At 44.0% G+C, this 22,628-nt stretch overlaps 1 protein-coding gene across 1 annotated transcript in view; it reads right to left on the reverse strand.

Moving 5' to 3' along the window:
• The window catches only part of NIPAL3 (NIPA like domain containing 3), a 45,943-nt gene that overhangs the window by 22,488 nt on the left and 827 nt on the right, over positions 1 to 22,628 (reverse strand). The window contains exons 2-3 of the mRNA XM_061184730.1: positions 3,476 to 3,544; positions 1,687 to 1,858 (exon numbers count right to left, since the gene is read on the reverse strand). Coding sequence (XP_061040713.1) covers positions 1,687 to 1,858; positions 3,476 to 3,544 — 241 coding nt within the window. The remainder of the gene's footprint in view (positions 1 to 1,686; positions 1,859 to 3,475; positions 3,545 to 22,628) is intronic.

Raw genomic sequence — 22,628 nt, forward strand, 5'->3', positions numbered from 1 at the left:
TTCTCAGAGTCATAGGGGTAATTAAATGAGATAATATATGCAAATCACTTAGTACATGCTCAATAACTGAGTTATTAGTATTATTATTAAAGTACCTGGAACAGTGACTAATAAGTAATAGGTACCCAATAAATGGTGATTATTATTTTAATATTTATTTTTAATATTATTTTTCACTTGGTGACTTAAGAAACTCTAAGAGCCCCTTAATTTCTAGGGGATGATATGTGAAGTCCCATCATTACAATTCAGCCCATTTTTAAGAATTTGGTTATTTGATCCTTATTAAAATTCTAAGACTAAGATTTAAAGCACTTAGTCATTCAGTCACATATTCCTCATTGTCAATAAAGGTTCTGAGAGCCCTTTGGATAGATGAGCAATGGGCAGAGGACAAACCTAAATACCTATCGGGGCTGGGCAACAACACAGATGTAGAAAGTGGGCCAGATGTAAGACAGTAGAGAGAAGCTGAGACTACGGCAGACAACTTGCCTCAACTAAAGGCACTCAAATGATATTTTGAAACGATACTGGGTGGGAAAGAACATAGCATGCCTGAGGACCTCAGTCATCTTGTAGGCTGCCTGTTTACCAACCCTGGTCAAGAGAAAGAGGGGCTTTCAATAAATAGGATCAGGGAAAGCAAATAGATTTCCGCTCCTCTGCCAACTCCTAGTAATTGGTAATGACTGCCTGAAGCTCTGAGAATTCTGAGGGCCCATCCAGGCTCACTATGATTGATTAGTGATATCTGCCTTGGGTACTGCAGGGGCACATAAATGCCATGCATATGCCATCCCTGTTATTGAAGAGGCCCTCTTAATTCCAGGAGGATTAAGACTCAGAATACGATTTTCTCCTTTAAGAGCACAGAAGAGCTTCTCAGCACTGTAATGCTTACCAGCAAGATGGAAGAAAACATTTCAAAGCAAGTTCACTGTCCCTGCTCCTATGTACAAAAAACTATTGTTCACTAATCTACTAACATCTTTTACTTAAGAAGAAAAGAATTTTTTTTCTAATTCTTTTTTATTTGTGACTTCGTGGACATTAAAACTCCTTTGTCTTCCAGTTGGTTCAAACGTTCTGAAACACTGGTTCAGTGATTACAGAAATCATAGAAAAATGGCAGATGAGAAAGTTAGTGATGTTTTAAAAATGGTATCAGTTGATGTAAAAAGATCAGAGAATAAGCTGAATGTGCATTTCTTAGAGGTACGAAATACCTGAACTCTGAAAGCTTAGTTTATCTTGACAGTGTTAGGATGAATGTGTCAAGGTTTATCTTCCTTCTGCAGTAGAAATAAAAAGCAATTCTGATAAACTTTCCGAATCTTAAACAGATTCTGGAGGCAGACAGCCAGTTTGCATCCCAGCCCTGCTTCTCGCTAGCTGTGTGATTTGGGGAAAGTAACTTCACCACTCTGTGCCTCGGTTTCCTCATCTGTAAAATGGGGATAATAACAGTATCTCCCTCAAAAGGCTGCCAGGAGGATTAGAAGAATCACTATCTGTAAAGTGCTTAGAGCAAGTCCTGCTGAGTATGAAGCCCTTTGTAAGTGTTAGGTATTACTAGCAAAGCAAAAGCTGGTTTGTTTAACGAGTCTCTTCGATCCTGGCAGTGACCTGCTCACAGAGGTGGGCAAGTCCCAAGGGAGGGGCGGGGTGGGAGCTGGGTCTTACCTATCACGGAGACGGCGCTGAGGGGCACAATCAGCGAGAGCGGGGCGAAGGCGTAGGAGGCAAACACGCCCAGCTCACCCAGCAGCATCAGGAACAGGCCCAGCCACCATGTCTTGGTCTTGAAATAGGCCCGAGGGTCCTTGGAGCCCGCGAGGCGGATGTGACAGTACTTCTAGAAATCCGAGAAAGAATGCGATTTGTCCAGATCTCCAGGGAAAAGATGCTAAGATGCACGAATCCTAAATCCACCCCCCACTTTTAAAAATAGTTTGGGGAGATCTGTCAAGTTTTTTTTGAGTTCTGACTCAGACAAGAGTAAAGCAGTAGTGATCTAAATCTTAGGTTGCTATTCTGAGACAGTAGTTCTCAAATTGGCTGGGAAGCCTTAAATTCCCTGGGAAGCTTTGAAAAAATACATGTGTCTGGGCCTCATCCTCAGCGGGGAGATGTGGGTGAGGTCTAGAAATGTGCATTTCTGATGCACATCACAGGCAACGAGCAGTCTGGGGTGGGAGCCATGATCTAAGGACCCCCACTTTAGCCTGGCCCTTGGGTTGACTTTTCCCTCTAATAAAAGTGCCCAGGAGTCCCCGTGTTCAGTGTGCCCACTTGGATACACTCCTTTCTGTAGAAATGCTGGCAGCTCTGCTGGGCAGCCCTGTGGGTGCTAGTGGACCCTGCCCTCCCTCGGGTGGATACTTGGCCCAAGCATGGACAATATTCCTGGTTCTGGACATGTGAACTTGGGACACAGACCCTGAGGCAGTGACTAAGGAAAGCCAGAAAGGCATGTTGACTTAGAGGGTCAAGGCTGCCATGTGGGGAGGATCTTGATGAGGGCTGCACAGAAGCAGATGCATAAGCAGAGGTGCTGGTCTGCAGAGAGAAGAGAGGGAACCACATAAGGAGCTAAGGGACCATGCAGCCTCGGAAACACACAGAAACACACACGTGTGTGTATGTGGAAGCAGAGTGTTCACGTGCCTGCTCCAGAGGGGCAGAGCGGCTCGCCGAAGCTGGAAGCTGTGCAGCGCTGGGGGAAAGCGTTGGCCAGTGTGCTGTGGGATTTGTCCTGCTGGCAGGTGTCAAGTCTTGGACTGGGTTTCCCAGAAGCAGTCCCTGAAACAAGGGCTGGGGAGCAGGGAGTTGATTTGGGAGGTGATTCCAGGAAGCATAAGTCAGGGAGTGGGAAAGTGAGACAGGGAAGGGAGGAGGACCAGTGACGGGTGCTTTCACGGTGAGTTAGTGCTTTGGGCAACTGGGGCTCAGTCCCTCTGAGAAACCCTGTGAACTCCCCTCAGAACCATCCTACCCAAGGACGGGGGCCTGGAGCATTTATCCACTGACTCTCATCCCCCACTGGTTGAAGGCTGCCCCCGGGGCATTAACAACCGCCACCAGCACCCAACACACACAGCTGGCTTCCCAGCTGCACCTGCAGCCAGTGGGGCCAGTTCCCATGGTGTCGTCAACTGGCTCTAAACCACAGCTGCCTGTGAGCTCAACTAGGCCGAGGAGTTGTGGGGCAGGGCGTCCACAGCAGCTGCTCCAAGGCGCCCCCCAGAGACTTTTAAGTAACGGAGAGCACTGTCTTCATAGTTGAGGGGTGATGGGGGATGAAGCGGGGGCAAAGAATCAAGGGAGATTCTGGAACAACCTAAAAGGTATTGTCCCAGCCCTGGGATGGAATAGGCAATGTCCCCCAGAGAGGAGGCAGCCGGGCCTGCACCAGATACCCTGGCTATCGGCTGTATCTCTGCCCCAGGCAGTGCTGGTGACTGAAACGTACCTGCAGGTTAAGCGCAATGCTGACCACAAGGTGTCCGAAAATCGCCAAGAGGGCGCCGATCAAGTTTTCCTGTAAGGAAAGTTCACAGGAGCAGAGATGAGCTGGGCCTGAACCAAGGGGCCCCAGGACACATTTGAATCCAACTGTTTGTTGTCCCAAAACAAAACCAACAACATCCATCACAAAGCCACGCCCCCCAGACACTCTATTGGAATTTTTCTACCCGAGTTTACTCTGGCTGCCTTGCTGGTTTACAGAACACGGCCTGCAATGGGACACTACCGGAAAGCACCATCCTTTGTCCTCCAGTCACAAGGACTTGATAAGGCCTAAATCTGCTCTTCCAGTCCCCTTAATGTATGGACTTGGTATGGTCTTGCGCAGAAAAGCAATGTTCAGAAATCAGAATTTACAAGAAAAACACAAGCGGGGATACTATTTGCCATCTAATCAATGGAGTCTTCCTATTCCCAGAGGGGTCTCAATGAGACTCTTTTAAGTGGCAAAGTTGCTTAGGGCACTTTTAATTATTTAATTTATAAAAATTTAATTTACGTCACCTTAAGAATGAGGTTCAGATTCCTTAGCACGGCATTTATTTTTAAACTTTATACAATGATTACCAAACGTATAGTCACCGTAGAATAATTAGGAAATATAAATGAAAAGAACAATAACGCAAAAAGATAAAAAGCCACCTGTCATTCTAAAACCCCCAGAGATAGTTACTGCAAACATTTTGGTTTTTGTAAAAATTTTTTTCTGTCCATGAATTTTGATGTCAATGGCAATGTTAATTTATTTTTATAAAAATAATATTATAATTTGTTTTATAACCTGTTCCTTTACCTATGATATTATAAATACATTCTCTTGATAGGCATATCTAATTCACCATTTTTAATAAATGTCAAATAACTCACCATTTGGATGTGCCATATTTTCTATCATTGCTTCTGTATTATTGGATACTTAGGCTATTTCCTTTTTTAAAAACAATGCTGTGATCGAACATTCTAGTTCATGCATTTTTGTGCATTTATAAGGATTATTCCCTTGGGATAAATTCTTAGACGTGGGACTGCTGGGTCAAAGTGTAAGTGGCCCAGCATTTAAACCACACTATGTTATGTCCTCAACACACCCTCCAGCGTTATCCCGCTAAACACCAAAGGAATGCATCATTTTAACCAAATAGGAATCCTCTCTTCCCAGCATGGGCTTTCCCAACTCCTCCTTTGCTCAAGAGTCTCCTCCCACTGGTGCCCTCCCTTGTGAAATCTGCATGTCCTTCAAGGCCTGGCTCAGGCCCAAGTGAACCAGCAGTGAACATCAAGACAAACTCAGTCCAGTAAAAATTAATTAAAAAAAAAAAAAAGACAAACTCAGTCCTTCAATCCCTCTGGAAGGACAGATAATCAGCAAGCAGTAAGGGGGATAAAGTCAACCCTCCACCCCGCCTCCTGCCCCCCTCTTCCCTTCCCTCTCCCAGAGTGCTGAGGGCCCACAGAGCTGAGGGGGCCTTCCCAGAGAAGGGGCAGTCACTGTGGGATAGGGCGGGAGGAGGGAGGAGGAGGCCTGCTGATGGAAACCACCGTGGCTGTCCCCATCTTCTCCCCCTCAAGGTGCAGTGCTGCAACATAAAGGAAAGATGCTGAGCTGGGTGCCAGGAGACCTGGGTTCTGGTCCCAGCTCTGCCACCACGTCGCTCCATGGCCTCAGACAAGTCCCTTTCCCCTCACCAGGCTTGTGTGTCCTCTCTGGATGACATAAGTGCTGGCCCAGATGACTGCTAAGGGCCCCTCCGGCCCTGACCCAAGCTTCTGGTCACAGCCAGACTGCTCAGAGAAACCAAGTGATGATCATGCCAGACAAGAAACCGACCAATTCATTTCACATAAAATAGCTCATTAACTGGAGGTTATTGGGGGCATCTCCTGGGACCCAAAGGAGCTGGCTTCCACTGCTTCCCGATACGGCTCTCAGCCTGAGCTGCACTGGCTCGGTCCTTCTCCATCTCCACTGTTTCATGTTTTTTGGTTTCTTTTCAGTTAAACAGAAGCCATGTCCTTCCTGCAGGATCATAGAATCTCAGAGCTAAAAGGGTCACTGGAGGTCAATCAGGCCAGGGTTCCCAGATATGTCAATGGGGTTCCAAGGCAAAAGGCATCATGTGGTTAGATAAGTTTGGGAAACGCTGTATCCTCCATCCAGTGCACTGGCCCAGTAGAGGCTCTCAGAGGCAGTTTCTCCTTGTCTAGCTCAGGTTTCCCAAACCCATTTGGCTCTAGAGCTCTTAGCTTAGAGTCCATCCACTGGCATCTGTAGTACATCTGCGATTCTCACCAGCCTGACATTTTAATCACTTTCCTTTCCTTCTGGTAACAGCACCCCGATTGTGCTGTGGAGGACTCCCCCACCTTCCCCCTGCCTCCTCATTGGATAGTCCTGTTGGGACTGTCATTCAAAGTGCTCCAGTCTCCTCTCCTAGACAAGGATGGGCCTGTGACCCACGCTTGATCCAAGCCAGGCAGGTCAGAAGCTCTCTTTCTGGGGTCCAAATCCTGGACTGAGAAACACAAAGGCGGAAAAAGGCTGGTTCACTCCTGCCCAAGGTGAGGTTTAGCCAAGTCAGACCCCTGGGGCCTTCCTGGTTCCTGACCTTCTGAAGCTGGCTTCTCCAGCTCTTCCTTCTATTCCGGAAGCAGTCCCACAATCTTTTTTGCTTACAAGCTAGTTTCTGTTACTTGCAACCAAAGAGCCTAATAGAGTCAAGGCTTCACAGAACACAGTTTGGGAATATGTTTATTATTATTAGTCCAACTCCTAGTAAATATGTGTCCCCCCCTCACTTTTATAGACAAAAACGGGGTAGCTTTTATGGACAAAAAAGGCTATGTGCATTTACTTTGCTTTTTTTAAAAAAATTATATATGTTATTAAAATAACAGATTCCCTGATCTGGTTTTTTGGAAACAAAACCTTAACAAGGAACTAAGTTATTCTTTTTTTTTAATTTTTATTTATTTATTTATGGCTGTGTTGGGTCTTTGTTTCTGTGTGAGGGCTTTCTCTAGTTGCAGCAAGCGGGGGCCACTCTTCATCGCGGTGCGCGGGCCTCTCACTATCGCGGCCTCTCTTGTTGCGGAGCACAGGCTCCAGACGCGCAGGCTCAGTAGTTGTGGCTCACGGGCCTAGTTGCTCCGCGGCATGTGGGATCTTCCCAGACCAGGGCTCGAACCCGTGTCCCCTGCATTGGCAGGCAGATTCTCAACCACTGCGCCACCAGGGAAGCCCCTAAGTTATTCTTATAAGTCTAACAAACTGCACTTATGAATATAAGGAAACTGAAATTCTCTTAAATACTTCAGCTGTTCACATACAATAAAATTCTGTGACAACTTTAATTTTAAAAGACTTCTGCTTCCAGTAAGACGGAGCAGACATTCTTTTTCCTATGCTTCCTGCTATGCACAACTAAAAGCCCTGGACATCATATATAAAACAAACATAAGAAGACTGAAAGGTGGAGAGAAGAAGGCGGACAGGCTAAGGACCTTGGGACCTGAGGAACCACATGGTAGGGAGTTCCTTGAGTTTTCTTTTTGCCTCATGTATCTCAGACTTGGAGCTGAAGAAACTGGCAACTTGGAAATATCAACAGGTGTGACCCAAAAAAGCCCCAAGAAAAGCCTGCACTCTAGTCGGAGAACAAGGAAAGGAGCAGCCAAGCCAGGCAGAAAGCTTTTAGACAATAACTGATGTACTCCAAACACTGCTGGAAAAAAAAAAATATGGCTCCACCCTGCCCATGCCAGCATAAGCCAAGTAGGGAGCTTAGATTTCCACCCTTTGGAGGCTGTAACAAAGGAACCCAACTCCCCTGCTGGGACTATCAGAGAAGGCCAAGTGGGGAGCTGAGGCCAGTGATGAGGCGGTACCCCCCTCCCCCCAGTGTCAGTAGAGACCACAGGGAGACTAGACCTCTGCCCCACCTGGCAGTCACGAAGCACCCCTTCTCCTCCCCACTGTGGTGGTATCAGAGGAGGCCTGGTGGAGAGGCAAGATCCTTCCCACTAGACTTTCACAATTATATTGTCCTGAACTTGGGGTTATCACTTGTAGTAAACTGCAGTGACAGTTGCCAACAATTCCTCCCATCCCTGTATGCATGTGCTATGACTCCCCTCAAAAGGTGGGGGCTTTTCCCCATCACTTGAACCTGGGTTGGCCTGTGACTTGCTTTGGTCAACAGAATGCGAGAGAAGTGACGTTCTGGGATTTCCGAGCTCAGGCCTTACAGGTTCTGCTTTTGTTCGGAGGGGAACCCAGCCACATGTAAAAAAGCCCAGCCTTCCCCCCAAAAGAGAGAGAGGTCATGTGGAGGGCCAAACAGATATATGAGTGAGCCCGGTCAACACCAAGAGAAGAGAGAGGCACAGCCACCTCAGCCCACTGCCAGCTGACTTAACCCATCCCAGCTGAGGTTCCAGACATGAGTGAGGACCTCTTGGATTCTCCAGCTCCAGCCCCAGCCAAGCAAAGATGCAAAGGCAAGCCACCACCGCTGAGCTCTGCTCGAATTCTTTCTTTTTAAAAAAATTTTACTGTGGCATAAACACTTAACATAAGAAATACCCTCTTAACAAATTTTTAGTGTGCAATACAGTATTTTTAACTACAGGGACAATGTTGTACAGCAGATCTTAGAACTTATTCATCTGGCATAACTGTGACTTTACGCCCAATGATTAGCAACTCCTTATTGCCACCCTCCCTGCCAGCCCCTGGCAACTGCCATTCTACTCTCTGATTCTATGAGTTTGACTATTTAAGATACCCCATATAAGTGGAATCATGCAGTATCTGTCCTTCCGTGACTGGATTATTGCCTTAGTCAATTTGGGTTGCTATAACAAATACGATAGACTGGTGGCTCAACAGACATTTATTTCTCACAGTTCTGGAGGCTGAGAAGTCTAAGATTAAGGTGCTGGCTGATTCTTTTCCTGGTGAGAGCCTCTTCCTGGTCTGCAGATGGACACCTTCTTGCTGTGTCCTTACATGGTACAGAAAGAGAGCTCTGTCTTGTCTCTCTCATAATGGCACTAAACCCATTTATGAGGTCCACCCTCACAACCTAATTACCTCTCAAAGTCCGCATCTCCAAATACCATCACATTGGGGATTATGACTTCAACACATGAATTTGGGGTGGGGGAGAGGCGAGGCACATTCAGTCTAGCACTTATTTCACTTAGCGTAATGTCCTCAAGGTTCACCCATGTGGTGGCATGTTCCAGGATTTCCTTCTTTTTTAAGGCTGGGTAATACTCCATTGTAGTATATACCACATTTTCTTTCTTCATTTATCAATGGACATCTAGGTTGTTTCCAAATCTTGACCACTGTCGATAGTGCTGCAATTAACAACAGAGTACCAATATCTCTTCGAGATCTTGATTTCAATTCTTTTAGATCCTGTCCAGACTGCCGACTCATAGAATTGTGAGCAGTAAAATGGTTGTTGTTTTTAGCTACTTAGATTTTCAGGTGGTTTGTTACCCAGCAATAGCTAACTGATGTGCTTTCTTAGTGGACCAACGTTGCTTAACGATCCAGCAATTTTTGGCTGGGACTCAAGATGTGACTCTATTCCAGACATTTACTAGTGGGTGGCTTTGATCGTCCATCTGATTTGAGTATGGATCACTCTACTGCTTGGTCATCTCCCCCCTTTTCTGCTCAGTTAAGGTGTTTTAATGTCTTCCCATCTTAATGCCTGGCTCTAAGGCCATTCTATGAACCCAGAATATCTTTATTTAATGTGTCACTACCTTTTTCATTGAGACAAATTCAAAAATCATAAAAGTCAGCATTTTGACATTTTTAAAGTGTACCATTCAGTGTTTTTTTTTTAGTATCTTCACAATGTTATAAGTGATGCCATTGAAAATGGTGGAATAGAGAACTCCAGGGATCCATCCCTCCAGTAAAACAATGAATGAACTGGCAAACACTGTCTGAATCAACTTTTCTAGAAATCTGGAGTCTAATTAAAAACTTATAATAAGAAGGGGAAGGCTTGGTGAAGAAAGAAGCAGTTGCTTTATGGTCAGAGAGCAATGTGGCATTTTAAATTGCCTGGAAACCATCCCTTACACTCCAGACCTATGGCAGTCATGAGGACACAGGGAGCAATAAGGACCTTATTTTTTAAAAATTGTGGTTGTGATTTAAAATAGATAACCAACAAGGACCTACTATATAGCACAGGGAACTCTGCTCAATACTCTGTAATAACCTAAATGGGAAAAGAATTTGAAGAAGAATAGGTACCTGTATATGTATAACTGAATCACTTTGCTGTACACCTGAAACTAACAAAACATTGTTAATCAACTATACTCCAATATAAAATTAAAATTAAAAAAAAAATTGAGGTTGTGGATTCCAACCTGTCTGGCAGCTCCCTGAAGGAACAGCGCAAGGGCTTGCCTTTGTCTTGCCTGACTGGAGCAGTACCAGGGCTGGGGGCTCAGCTTCCGGGATGCTTTTGCTGAAAGAATTTAAAGTCACAAGTATTGGCTGCAGCATCCTGAGGCAAGGGACAGCACTGGGATGAACAATACACAGAAGGAAAAGCCTGAGCAGGAAGAGGTTGGGAAAGAAGATATGGGGGTGCGGGGTGGAGAGAGAGAGGGCTTTTAAAAGCTCTGGTGTATCCTGGGGAATCAAGACTATTCATATACCCAGGGCTGGATGCGTGCTCCAAAAACACTTGAGAAGATGCTAAGCTTTCACCTCAGGTGGCCTTCAGGCTGGGCAGAACAGCAAGTAAAAGTTAAGGCAGAGCTGTAAATAGACTGGTAAACGATGGAGTAGTGCCCCAGCACAGAGCCAGTCTGCAAAGACTGGGAGAGGTTTTTTTTTTTCTTTTTTCCTTTTTTTGGCTCTAGGCGTTTAAGGAAACTATCAAAACACAAACTGACCACCAAGCTAACAGACACAGACTTGGATAGGCCACACACAACAGAAAACACAGACTTTACAAAAAAGTTGAGAAAAATCACTAAACAAGCAAACAATAAGAAACCACAACAAGCAGCAACAACAAACAGGGGGCCGGGTGTGGATCTGATTTCCGGAGTTGCCACATAATCTTTTTTTTTTTGGCTGCGCAAGTCCTAACCGCCGAACAGCCAGAGTTGCCACATAATCTTGAAAACGCCCAGATTTCATCAAGTTGTGCCATACTGATACCTAAATCCAGAACATTTCTGTCATTCCTCAAAGAAACCCCAAACCCACTAGCATTCATTTCTTGTTTCCCCTCCCCTCATTTCCTGGCAACCACTAGTCTACTCACTGTCTCTATGGATTTGCCTATTCCGGACATTTCATATAAATGGAACTCTACAATATATGGTCTTTTGTGACTGGCTTCTTTCACTTAGCATAATGTTCTTAAGGTTCATATGTTATAGCACGAACCAGTACTTCATTCTTTATTATGGCCAAATAATATTCCATTATATGGATATACCATATTTTGTTTATCTGTTCATCAGTTACATGTAAGTTATTTCCACTTTTTGTCTATCATGAATGTTGCTATGAACATTTGTGTACATCTCTTTGTACGAACATATGTTTTCAGTTCTCTTGGGTATATTCCACTAGGAGGGGAACTGCTCAGTCATATGGTAACTCCATGTTTAACTATTTGAGGAATTGCCAAACTGTTTTCTATAGTGGCTACACCAAATTACATTCCCACCAATCAAGGGATCTCATTTCTCCACATCATTGCCAACACTTGTTATTTTCCGTAAAAAAAAAAAAAAAATTACGATAGCCATTCTAAAGAGTGTGAAGTGGTATCTAATCGTGGTTTTGATTTGCATTTCCCTAATGACTAATGATGTTGAGCATCTTTTTAGGTATATATTGGCCATTTGTTTATCTTCTTTGGAGAACTGTTTATTCAAATCCTTGGCCTATTTTAAAAAATTCACACATAATAAAGTTGACTAGTAATCATCTTAAAGTATACAATTCAGTGGCATTTAGTACATTTTCAATGTTGTGCAATGCTTTGCCTATTTTTAAATTGAGTTGTCTTTTTATTATTGAGTTGTAAGATTTCTTTATATGTCTGGATACTAAACCCTTGTCAGATATACGATTTGCAAATATTTTCTCCTATTTTGAGGGTTATAGTTTACTTTCTTGACAGTGTGCTTTGATGAACAAAAGTTTTTAATTTTGATTAAGTTTAATTTATCTATTTTTTCTTTTGTTTCTTGTATGTTTTTTGGTGTCATCATTTTAAAAAATTGTTGTCTAATCCAAGGTCACAAAAATTTGTACCTATGTTTCTTTCCAAGAGTTTTATAGTTTTAGCTCTTAGATCTTTGCTCCATTTTGAATTAATTTTTTTTACATGGTATGAGGAAGGAGTCCAACTTCATCCTTTTACATGTAGATATCCAGTTGTCCGAGCATCATCTGTTGAAAAGACTTTATATTCTTTCCCTATTGAGTGGTCTTAGCACCCTTGTCAACAATCAATTGACCATAGATGTATGGGTTTATTTCTGGTCTCTGTATTGTAGTCCACTGATTTGTACGTCTGTCCTTATGCCAGTACCACATTGTTTTGATTACTGTAGTTTTGTAATAATTTTTGAATTCAAGAAGCATGAGTCCTCCAACTTTGTTCTTCTTTTCCCAAGATTGTTTGGCTAGTTGGAGTCCCTGGCATTTCCACAGAATTTTAGGATGAGTTTGTCTCTAATTTCCCTTGTGATTTCTTCATTGACCATGGGTTAATTTTCACATATTTGTGAATTTCCTTCTGTTATTGATTTCTCATTTCATCCCACCGTGATCAGAGGACATGCTTATATGATTATTTGACATTTGTTTTGTAGCCTAACACATGCCCTATCTGAGAGACTGCTCCATGTGCATTTGAGAAGAATGTGTATTTTACTACTGTTGGGTGGAGTGTTCTATAGATGTCTGTTAGGTCTAATTGGTTTATGGTGTTGTTCAAGTCTTCTATTTCCTTGCTGATCTGCTGTCTAGTTGTTCTATCCATTATTGAAAATGTGGTATTAAAGTGTCCAACTATTACTGTTGAACTATTTCTTCCTTCAATTCTGTCAATTTTTGCTTCATGTATTTTGGGGCTCTGTTAGGTGCATATATTTTACAACTGCTATATCTTTTTGATGGATTGACCCTTTTATCATTATATAATGTCCTTCTTAGTCTCTCATAACATAACTTTTGTCTTAAAGTCTATTTTGTCCAATGTTAGCATAGCCACTCAAGCTGTCTTTTGGAATATTCCACTGTGAATGGAATATCTTTTCCCATCCTTTTACCGTCAACCTATTTGTGTCTTTAAATCTAAAGTGCGTCTCTTGTGGACAGGATATACTTGGGTCATGTTTTTAAAATATCATTCCTACCAATCTCTGCCTTTTAATTGGAGAGAGTTTAATCCATATACATTTAATATAATTACTGATAAGGAAGGACTTCTGCCATTTTGCTATTTTTTTCCCCTGTATGTCTTATGTCTCTTTTTATTCCTCAATTCCTCCATTACTGCCTTCTTTTGTGTTAAACAGATATGTTTTCTAGAGTACCATTTTAATTCCCTTGTTATTTCTTTTACTATATATTTTTGAGTTATTTTCTTAGTGGTTATACTAGTGATTATAATTACCATCTTAATTTCAGTAGTATACAACAAAACTTTGCTCCTGAGACTTCCCTGGTGGTGCAGTGGTTAAGAATCTGCCTACAGGATTCTTATGCAGGGGACACAGGTTCCCTGCATAAGGCACGGGTTCGATCCCTGGTCTGGGAAGATCCCACATGCCACGGGGCAACTAAGCCCATGTACCACAACTACTGAGCCTGTGCGCCCTAGAGCCCACACGCCGCAACTACTGAGCCCAAGCGCCACAACTACTGAAGCCCATGTGCTCTAGGGCCCATGTGCTACAACTACTGAGCCTGCGTGCTGCAACTACTGAAGCCCACGTGCCTACAGCCCATGCTCCACAACAAGAGAAGCCACAAGAGAAGCTAGGGCTACTCTTTGTTGCGGTGCATGGGGTTCTCATTGCGGTGGCTTCTCTTGTTGTGGAGCACGGGCTCTAGGCGTGCAGGCTTCAGTAGTTGCAGCATGCGGGCTCAGTAGTTGTGGCACACGGGTCCTAGAGGGCGTGTGCTTCAGTAGTGGCAGCACATGGGCTCAGTAGTTGTGGCCCGTGGGCTCCAGAGCACAGGCTCAAGGGTTGTGGCGCATGGGCTTAGTTGCTCTGCTGCATGTGGGATCTTCCCGGACCAGGGGTCGAACCCGTGTCCCCTGCATTGGTAGGCGGATTCTTAACCACTGCGGCACCAGGGAAGTCCCAGCCTGAGTTCTTTTTACGTGGCTGGCCAGCTCTTCTACTAGAGAGAGCTCAGCCTTTGGAAACTGACAGACTGGGTTTGTTGTAAATATTAGAAATAATCATGACAGCGATAATGACAAACAACAGTATTTATTGAGCACTTACTACATGCCAAGTACTATTCCAAGTACTTCATATATATTAACTCATTTAATCCTCATAACAACCCTATAAGGTAGGTAGTAGTATTATCTAATTTTACAGTGAGGAAACTGAGGCACAGAGGGTATGAGGTAGCTGGTAAGTGGATGAAGCAGGACTGGAACCCAGGTAGTCTGACATTAGAGCCCATGCTCTTAACTATTATGTCAAGCTATGGAATATTTAAAGCTCTAGAACAATGCCTGACACAGGATAGGTATTCAATAATTAGTAGCTATTATCAAGGGCTGGGGAATTGGTTCTTCACTCAAAGGTTCCTAGGCTAGTGCAGAATACAGACACTTTACAGAGGAGGGAAGAATAGCATTCCAGACACTTATTCACTTATTCAGTGCCTAGTGTGTGCCATGCACTGACTGTCAACGTGCCATGCACTGTCCCGGTCCTCATGTAGTATATATTAAACACCTGATTATTTTTAAGCACACTTCAGTTAGAGCTACCTAGGAGAAGCACAGAGGCCTGATCTAGTGTGTGAGAGACCCAGGATTAAGGGAAGTCAGGGAAGCATCTCTGAAGAATGGTTTCAGAGAGAGATCTGAAGACGTAGAGTGATGGGGGTGGGGTGGAGAAAGCCATTCTACATCCCATGGGAAGCCCCCATGGTGGGAATGAGCATGGTGCCTTTGAGGAATGGAAAGAAGGTGATGTGGAGGGACAAGACCCAGGGGGAAATGGGCTCAAAGGCACTGAGAGGTAAAAGGGGATGTGTGTGTGAGAGCCTGAGGACCAATGAGGGCTTCTATATAGCTGGGGCAAGGGTCCACGGAAGACAGAAGAAACCTGAGTGTAGAGGGATAAGGCTTAGGGGTGGGCTGGTCAGATTGGGAGGGGGCTTCTCTACTTCAAAGGGTTTGGATTTGGGCTTGGAGATGATAGGGAGGCTCTGAGTGATGTCATTAGGACTGTCTCTAAAAGAGAAATCAGGGTAGCAAGGTCTAGAAGGCCATATCCTTCAGATTGGGGGGCCCAGAGACTCTCTTCTACAAAGGTTTTGCTGATACTGACAGTTTTAAGGGATTCAATCACCATATCCTCATTTCCATCTGTGCCCTTTGTTAGCTTCCTATAGTTCCCCTTTCTTACCTTTTCTCTGTAGCTTCCTCCCACTTTATCAAAGAAAGGCTTGTCCTTCACTCATGTGGAATCTTACTCTGGTACATTGCCCCAAGTTGTAAAACCACTAAGAAACCAAGGGGAATTTTGAAATTTTATTTCCTGGGAGATTTCTTTAGTGATAAATGCCCATTCTAGGAATTGTTTTCTCTCTCTCTCTCATATGTATTCCTGTAAGGCATGACAGATATCAGAATGGGATAACTTGGCCCTTGTTAAGATATTCTGAAATCAGAGAGTCTGATTTAACTGATGTTTTTACAATAAAGACTAACTTTGTTAATTGGGTTACACCTACAGTTCTAAGTTTTGACAAAAATATATTCAAGCAAGGGATAAATACATGTACAAATATTTATAGTAAATATTTGCATTATATTCTAGAGTTAAAATATATGTACACATATATGTATTACAATACAGTAAGGGCAAAGGTGTAGTAAAATTAATAATATTTCAATTTCCCCAATCCTTTCTGGATATATGAGGTTAACCCAATGTGTCTCTAAGTGAAAAAAGTGACCGGCATAATTGATCATGCTTTTTTGGTAAACTTCACGGAAACTGTAAAAGCAAAAACAAATCCTGTTCTAAATGAAGTGTGTCTAGTATGTTGTTTTGAACAAAAATGAATGAGGTCCTAATCATATTGTTAGCTGATAGGTCAATAAAACTAGTTTATCACTACGTGATTTTTAGAACCTAACTTGGAAGGAGTTGAAAGAATTCAGTGATACTGCTGTAACAATACTTCTTCCATTCGGGGTACATGAAGAGGCTCAGCACTTCTAGCCATAAAAACCAAAGCTTGCAACAGGATTGATGCTAAACTCTATCTCATTCTACCAATTAATAATATTTACCTTGAATATTGAAAATCAAGTCCAAATCTTTTCAGATACATTTTTCTAATACAAAGTTATTTTTGTTCAATAATGATGATAAAAATTTATACTGCATTAATCAATTGCTTTTATTCAATTGTATAAAAAATTCTGTATTGAATCAATACCTATGAACCTTATATCAAAGGAAATTTTAAAAAAGAAATTTGGTTACATACTCTACATTCTTTCTTGTAGAGAAGTATGATAGGTGTCAGTAAAAATTTTAAGTGTTGAAAGACAGACACATATAAACAAAGAAGAACAAGAGTGTTTTTGCTCGCCACCCAATTCTGCAAGGATTAAGCTGTAATTTGTTGCAGTCGATGACCGACAGTACACTCTGAACGGAAATTAAGACAATGACAGGATGCTCTGTGCTTGGACAAGCAGGCCCCTTAGATAGTTAGATGCACATCTCAGGAAGAATTTTAATGAACCCAGATTCTTGCATCTTCCCACACTAAAAAAAAAGCACTAAATCAGTAACTTGAGATATCTTTTCTCTGTGACTACCAGTAATCTTTTACCAAGATGTACACTTTACCGCATGTCTTTCCTAGCCAAAAATTCCATACGTATAAACCGGTTTCCCCCTCAACCTCTTCAGAACAGCTTCCTCAGAGCTACTGAGCGTCTGTCTCCCAGGCTATAGTCCTCAGTAAGGTCTCTGAAATAAACTTAAGTCACAACTCTTAGGTTGTGTGTTTTTCTTTAAGCTGACACAATTTTGGGATAAAATTCTGTGGGGAAATGGAAGGGAAACAGAAATTGAAGAAGGAAAAGGTATGATGTAAACTTTCCAACTGTTAAAGAAGAGTCTTTTCAGAAGTCTGATGGTAGGGATCAAGTGGTCTTTATATTCTGGGGGCTTTAGTTAAGTATGTGTAAGAGTTATAAAAAAAAAAGAATTTAAATGTGTCAGGAATTACATACTTTGCGAATATTTAAACTTGTAATCAAAAGTTTTAAGTTTTAGATGTCAATGAAAAGAAAGTGTGAGGAAATACACAGTGTTTCCTTAGGGGGTCAAGTTTGAGGACCTCAAAGGAAGCCCTTCACTACATGTGGCTCCTACGGATTGAAAGCAAGGACCTCAACCTCATGCGAGGCAAAGAACTCGGGGCCAGGCAGGCACTCTGCCTAATAACTCAGCTTACCTACGCTAATGAGTAAATCGTTACAAAGCGTTAACTGGCAGTGATTTTGCAAGAACTGCCTTCCGCAGGTAGGAGACAAAAAGACTCTGGTTGCTGCTCCAAAAACACTTCAAAGCTGCTTTAACACCTTAGTGGGAGACAGGGGAGAGCTGGAAACAGGCCCCAGGAACTGTGCAGAAACGGAGACCTGAGCGGGGGCTGTTCAGAGGACAGCTGCAGGTTCAGGGTAGGCAGGCTGCTGAGATCTGCTTCACTAAGCCTCGGTTCCGCTCTCTTCTGCTAGTTGGGATGACGGTGCCCCTCTGTCAGAGCTGGTGCATGAACTTCTTGAGATCATTTGGAAGAAACACTTAACTCAGTAACTAAGAATTAGGGTGAACCATAGAAATTGCCAATATCCAACCAGTTTTGACCTACAAAAGTGGTAGTTTCTTATGGTTCGACCTATAACTGATAGCCACTACATTATTATTACCCAGAGATACCAAGCTGTCCTCTGATGAGACTGAATCCACAAGGCTGCTGGAGAATGTGCTGTGAAATGTGACATAAAATGGAGTCATTTAAGTCAGGGTTTTAAAATGGGGCTGGGGGGCTTCCCTGGTGGCACAATGGTTAAGAATCCGCCTGACAATGCAGGGGACACGGGTTCGAGCCCTGGTCCGGGAAGATCCCACGTGCCACAGAGTAACTAAGCCCGAGCGCCACAACTACTAAGCCTGCACTCTAGAGCCCGCGAGCCACAACTACGAAAGCCCGCGTGCCACAACTACTGAAGCCCGCGCGCCTAGAGTCCGCGCTCCGCAACAAGAGAAGCCACCGCAGTGAGAAGCCCGCGCGCTGCAACGAAGAGTAGCCCCCACTCGCCGCAACTAGAGAATGCCCGTGCGCAGCAATGAAGACCCAATACAGCCAAAAATAAATAAATAAATAAATTTATTTAAAAAAAAAATGAAATGGGGCTGGGAGGCCATTAAGGAGGTGGACCTTCTATATGTCCTCACTGGCTGGAGCCATGAACTTCTGAACCAGGCCAAACCATGAATACTCTAAGGACTCTGCAAGAACGCTTGCAGCTTGTCACAGTACCAAACTGCCCCCCCCCGCCCCCCAGTGATGGCCTGAGTGCTCAGTCACGCTTAGCCAAGACTAGCTTCTCCCTCCAACTCCAATGAAAATCCCTTGTGATGCAAACTTCCCTTCTTCACCTTTAAAAGCCCTCGACTTGACACCTGAATCTGTGTGCCCCGAACTGTAATTCTTGGATCCCAAGTGAACTCTTTTTGCTTGATTACTGCCTCCTAGGTCTATTTAGATTGACAGTGTTGCTAACAACTCGCCAAGGGGAAGTAAAGAGATGAAGACGGGAAACAAGCAACTGTGGCCACACAGACAAGTCAATGCTGTTTCAGGGAGGAAGCTGTGGAGGGGTGAAACCAGGAAATGAAATTGTGAAGCTCACAGGGATAAACCAGTCTAAGCATCAAAAACGAGGTTAAAAGGTTACCATAATAATATTTATGGAGCATTTATATATTATATCACATGTATTATATATATATGTCAGGCATGGCACTAAGCCCTTTCTACGCATCACCTTTGAGCCACAAATAACCCTATGAAGTGGGTACTACTATGAGTCCTATTTTTAGCACACAAGTTGGAAGGAGTTTAGAGATGAACGAAGGAAGACTCAGAGTAGTTAAATAACCTGTCCAAGGTGAGGATGGGAGAACTTAAAGCTAGCTAGAGGTCTGACTTCCAGTTTCCTGATGAGAATCTGTCTTCCACTGTATTCTCTGGGGTGTCCTTCAAAGGTGGCAAAATAAAGAAAAAAAGATCCCCACCTTGTAAGGGCTACATTCCCACTAATGACACAGGAAGCTGAGGTTTCTTTTAAAAGCCATTACCTCAAGCATATTAATCTCCACTCACAACGACTGGCTACAGACACAGTTAGTAACAGCGCAATACAACTTCACGCCCTTGCATCCAAGGGTTTCAAAGGGCTTCGTCAACGCTAATTATGCCCCAAACCCTTGTGAAGTGGTGACTGGTTCAATTTTTTTTTTTTTTTTTTTTGGTTCAATTTTATGAGCATCTAAAGTCAAGCAAGGAAGCTGCCAGCGGCCCAGGGGTTACACAATTTGAACACACACCTACCAGCCGCCCTCAAGTGCCTGGTGGAGGGCAGTTCAGAGTTGAGGTGACAACCAGCAGGGCTCCTGATATTAAGTTCCTCCTCCAAACCTCAGCACTGTAAACTGTGAAATGGTGGTGTCCAGGTCTACCGGCAGGGAGGGAGGAGGACAGCAACGGGAGCCTCCAGCTCTGGAGACTGCTGGGAGACTTCTCGACCCAGCATGCTCTGCTTTTGGCTGAGGAACCACCCGGGGGTTTTCACCAAAGTTATTCAAAGTGTTAAGTGCTCATAAGTACATGTGGACGGCTAACCCAGGACAGGGATTCGATCTTGGGATCAATGACTCTGTGCCTTACAAAAAGGTGCCGACTGCAACACCGGTGCTCCCACTGAGGGGCAGGTTCAAGCCATGGCTCCAACAGACCCAGCCATCAAGGGGAGGGGGCAGCAGACCCAAAGTCACTTCCCTCTCTGCTTCAGCATACCAATACAGATTTTGAAGACCAGCAGACCTGGGCTGGGGTCCTGCCTCTGCCACTTACTGCTGTGTGACTTCAGGGCAATCACTCTGAAGCCTCAGCTTCCCCTCTGAAAAATGAAGCTGACTGTAAACCCTCATGTAATAAATATTAAAACAATTCTAGCTGCTACCATTATTATTTTTACAATTTTCATTTTTATCATCATCATTAGCATTAGCAACAGCTCTAAGGACCCTTCTGGCTCTGATATTCTCTGATCCAAGAACTGATCTTTCACCAGCTACAACTCTGAAAGAAAAGAAACTGTTTGCAGAAAAGCAGCCAAAGGTCGCAGAGGCAGGAAACCTTGGATATTGGTATCCAAGTGAAACCTCAGCTCAGATCTCCTGTTCCAGCGCCTGCTTTACATCTGCCAACAACAGCATCTACTTACATACTGCAGTGACAAGACAAGACAGTGTCATCACTTGCTATTTAAACTGAACTCTCATAGTCCCTTGGGCTTAAAATGCTAACAGTTAAGTATAAACTGCATTCTGGCTTGCTCTGAGGGTTACTCATATTCAAATGCAAGGGATGCAGCAGGCTGGCTAACGGGCTCTGCTACACCTGTGACCTGGCTTCAGGCCAGCTCCCTGACGTTTACCTTCTCCAGCAGGTAAGGCATTACCTTATCCACGACTGCTATTTCGACACTTAATAACCAGTACCAGGGAGAGAAGGGGCCTTGCAGAGTGCCCGGCACAATGTAGGCAAGAGGAAGTGGTGGATAAAACCAAGGGCTTTGGCAGAGCACAGGCTTGTTTCAAATTCCAGTTTTATGACCTATTGACTGTGTAGTCTTGGGCAAGTTAATTAACATCTCTGTGCCAGTTTCCTCATTTGTAAAATGGGGATATAATAGTACTTACCTTATGGGACTTTTGTGAGGATTAACACAGTCCCTGTTATAGTGAACACAACAAATGTTAGTTGCTATTACTATGATAATGATTACCATAGTAATTGTGAATTGGCTATAAAAGTGTGGATAAAGGACCTATATTTTCCTGCCAGGAAGACTGACAAAGGCTTCATGGAAAAGGTGATATTTGAGCTGGAGCTGGAAGGGTGGGTAGGATTACCACAGGCAGAAAACAGGGGATGGTGCAGGCAGCTTCAGTTCCCTTTTCTGTAAATTCAGGTCATCCTCATAACCACCCTATAGGATGAACTTAATGCTGATGTGCGGAGGAATTACATGATTTTCCCCAAGTTATAATGCTACAAAGTGATAGAGCTGGGACTGGAAGCCAGGTCTCCCTGATTCCAAAGGCCATGCTCTTAACACCCTGCTGAATCTCTCTTTTTGTGCCAAATTCTGTCCTGAAGGGTAGATACTTGTGGAAATGGCTTCCCCGCCACCCTTCTAGACCCCTTCAGGGAGGAGATATCTCAATTACCTACATAGCTCCCGCCCCACCCAGCATAGGCACGTATATGGCAGGTGCTCAGTTGAAAGACCTGTTTGCTAAATAGAAGAAAGTGAGGCCCGACTCTTGCAGGCTGAAGTAGAGCCTCCAGTGTCAGAGACCCGCAGGGATGCCGCCTCTCTGGCAGCTCAGCCTGTTGGTCTCACAGACCACCCTCCCCCAACAACCAGAAGCCATTCCCTGCTGGGTAGGGCGAGGGCGGGGCTGTAACTCAGGGCAAACTGCTTGTTTCGAACGCCATCCCCCGATCAACGTGGACTTGGGGCCTCTCAATGTTTCCCCCAAAGGTAGGAGATGCCCACAGTGCATCAGCCACAAGCCCACAGTGTGGAGACACCCCACACGTTTGCTGGAGGACCCCACCCCCAGCCATTACTGATTGGACGAATGTAGACACCTGACCCAAGCTGGGCCAATCAGATCCTCCCTCTTTTGAACGTGTGATTAAGAGTTCTACCACCTTTCAAGCCCCACGGCCCTTCTTGCCCCTGGGTTCCATGAGCTACCCTGTAGCCTTATAATAATTTTACCTTTCCCTTAAGCGTCTCTGAAATGGATTTTTATTCCTTGCAACCAAAATAGCCTTAAAATCAAAGAGGAAAGAGACAGCTTCCCCTTAGAAACCCCTTCCCCTTCCCCCAGGCAGAATTAACTACTCCTTCCTCTGCTCTGTGCACCTTCATCTGTTCCTGTTTGTAACCACGAGACATTTCTGAGTCAAGCGGTGAGTCAAGCCCCTCCTGCATGCCTAGCACTGGGCTACGTGCTTTCTCATTGATCCATGCAGCCGAGGAGGGATGAGGGAGGGAGGTGTTGCTACCACCATCCTACCTGTAAGAGAAGCTCTGAGGGTTACCTAAGCCCTACGTCTAATCACTTAGGAACAGGTAGGGATTTGAAGCCTAGCCTTCTTCCCTTTATCCCCCCTGGTACTTCGGTCAGCTCATCACCCTTTGTTCACATGCCTATCTGCCACCTCAATTCTTAAGCTCTTTGATAGAGTCACTATGACTTATTTACCTTTGCTCTGGCATGAAGATATTTCTGTAATAAGTAACTGAATAAAATTTGTGATTAAAATGGAAACTTATTAGAAACCTCATCAGGGAGAGTGTTCTGTGTTTGTCTATTTGGCATCCATTCCCCACAAGGGCAATTATATTAACTATATTTTCTGTATTCTTGATGCACTGGCATTTGTGACCTCGCTTGTTGGGGAGAGACTGCCTCTTCCAGGGCTATCCAATTCTTAAGAG

The sequence above is a fragment of the Eubalaena glacialis genome, chromosome 3 (assembly GCF_028564815.1).
Source record: "Eubalaena glacialis isolate mEubGla1 chromosome 3, mEubGla1.1.hap2.+ XY, whole genome shotgun sequence".
Classification (NCBI taxonomy): Eukaryota; Metazoa; Chordata; class Mammalia; order Artiodactyla; family Balaenidae; genus Eubalaena; species Eubalaena glacialis.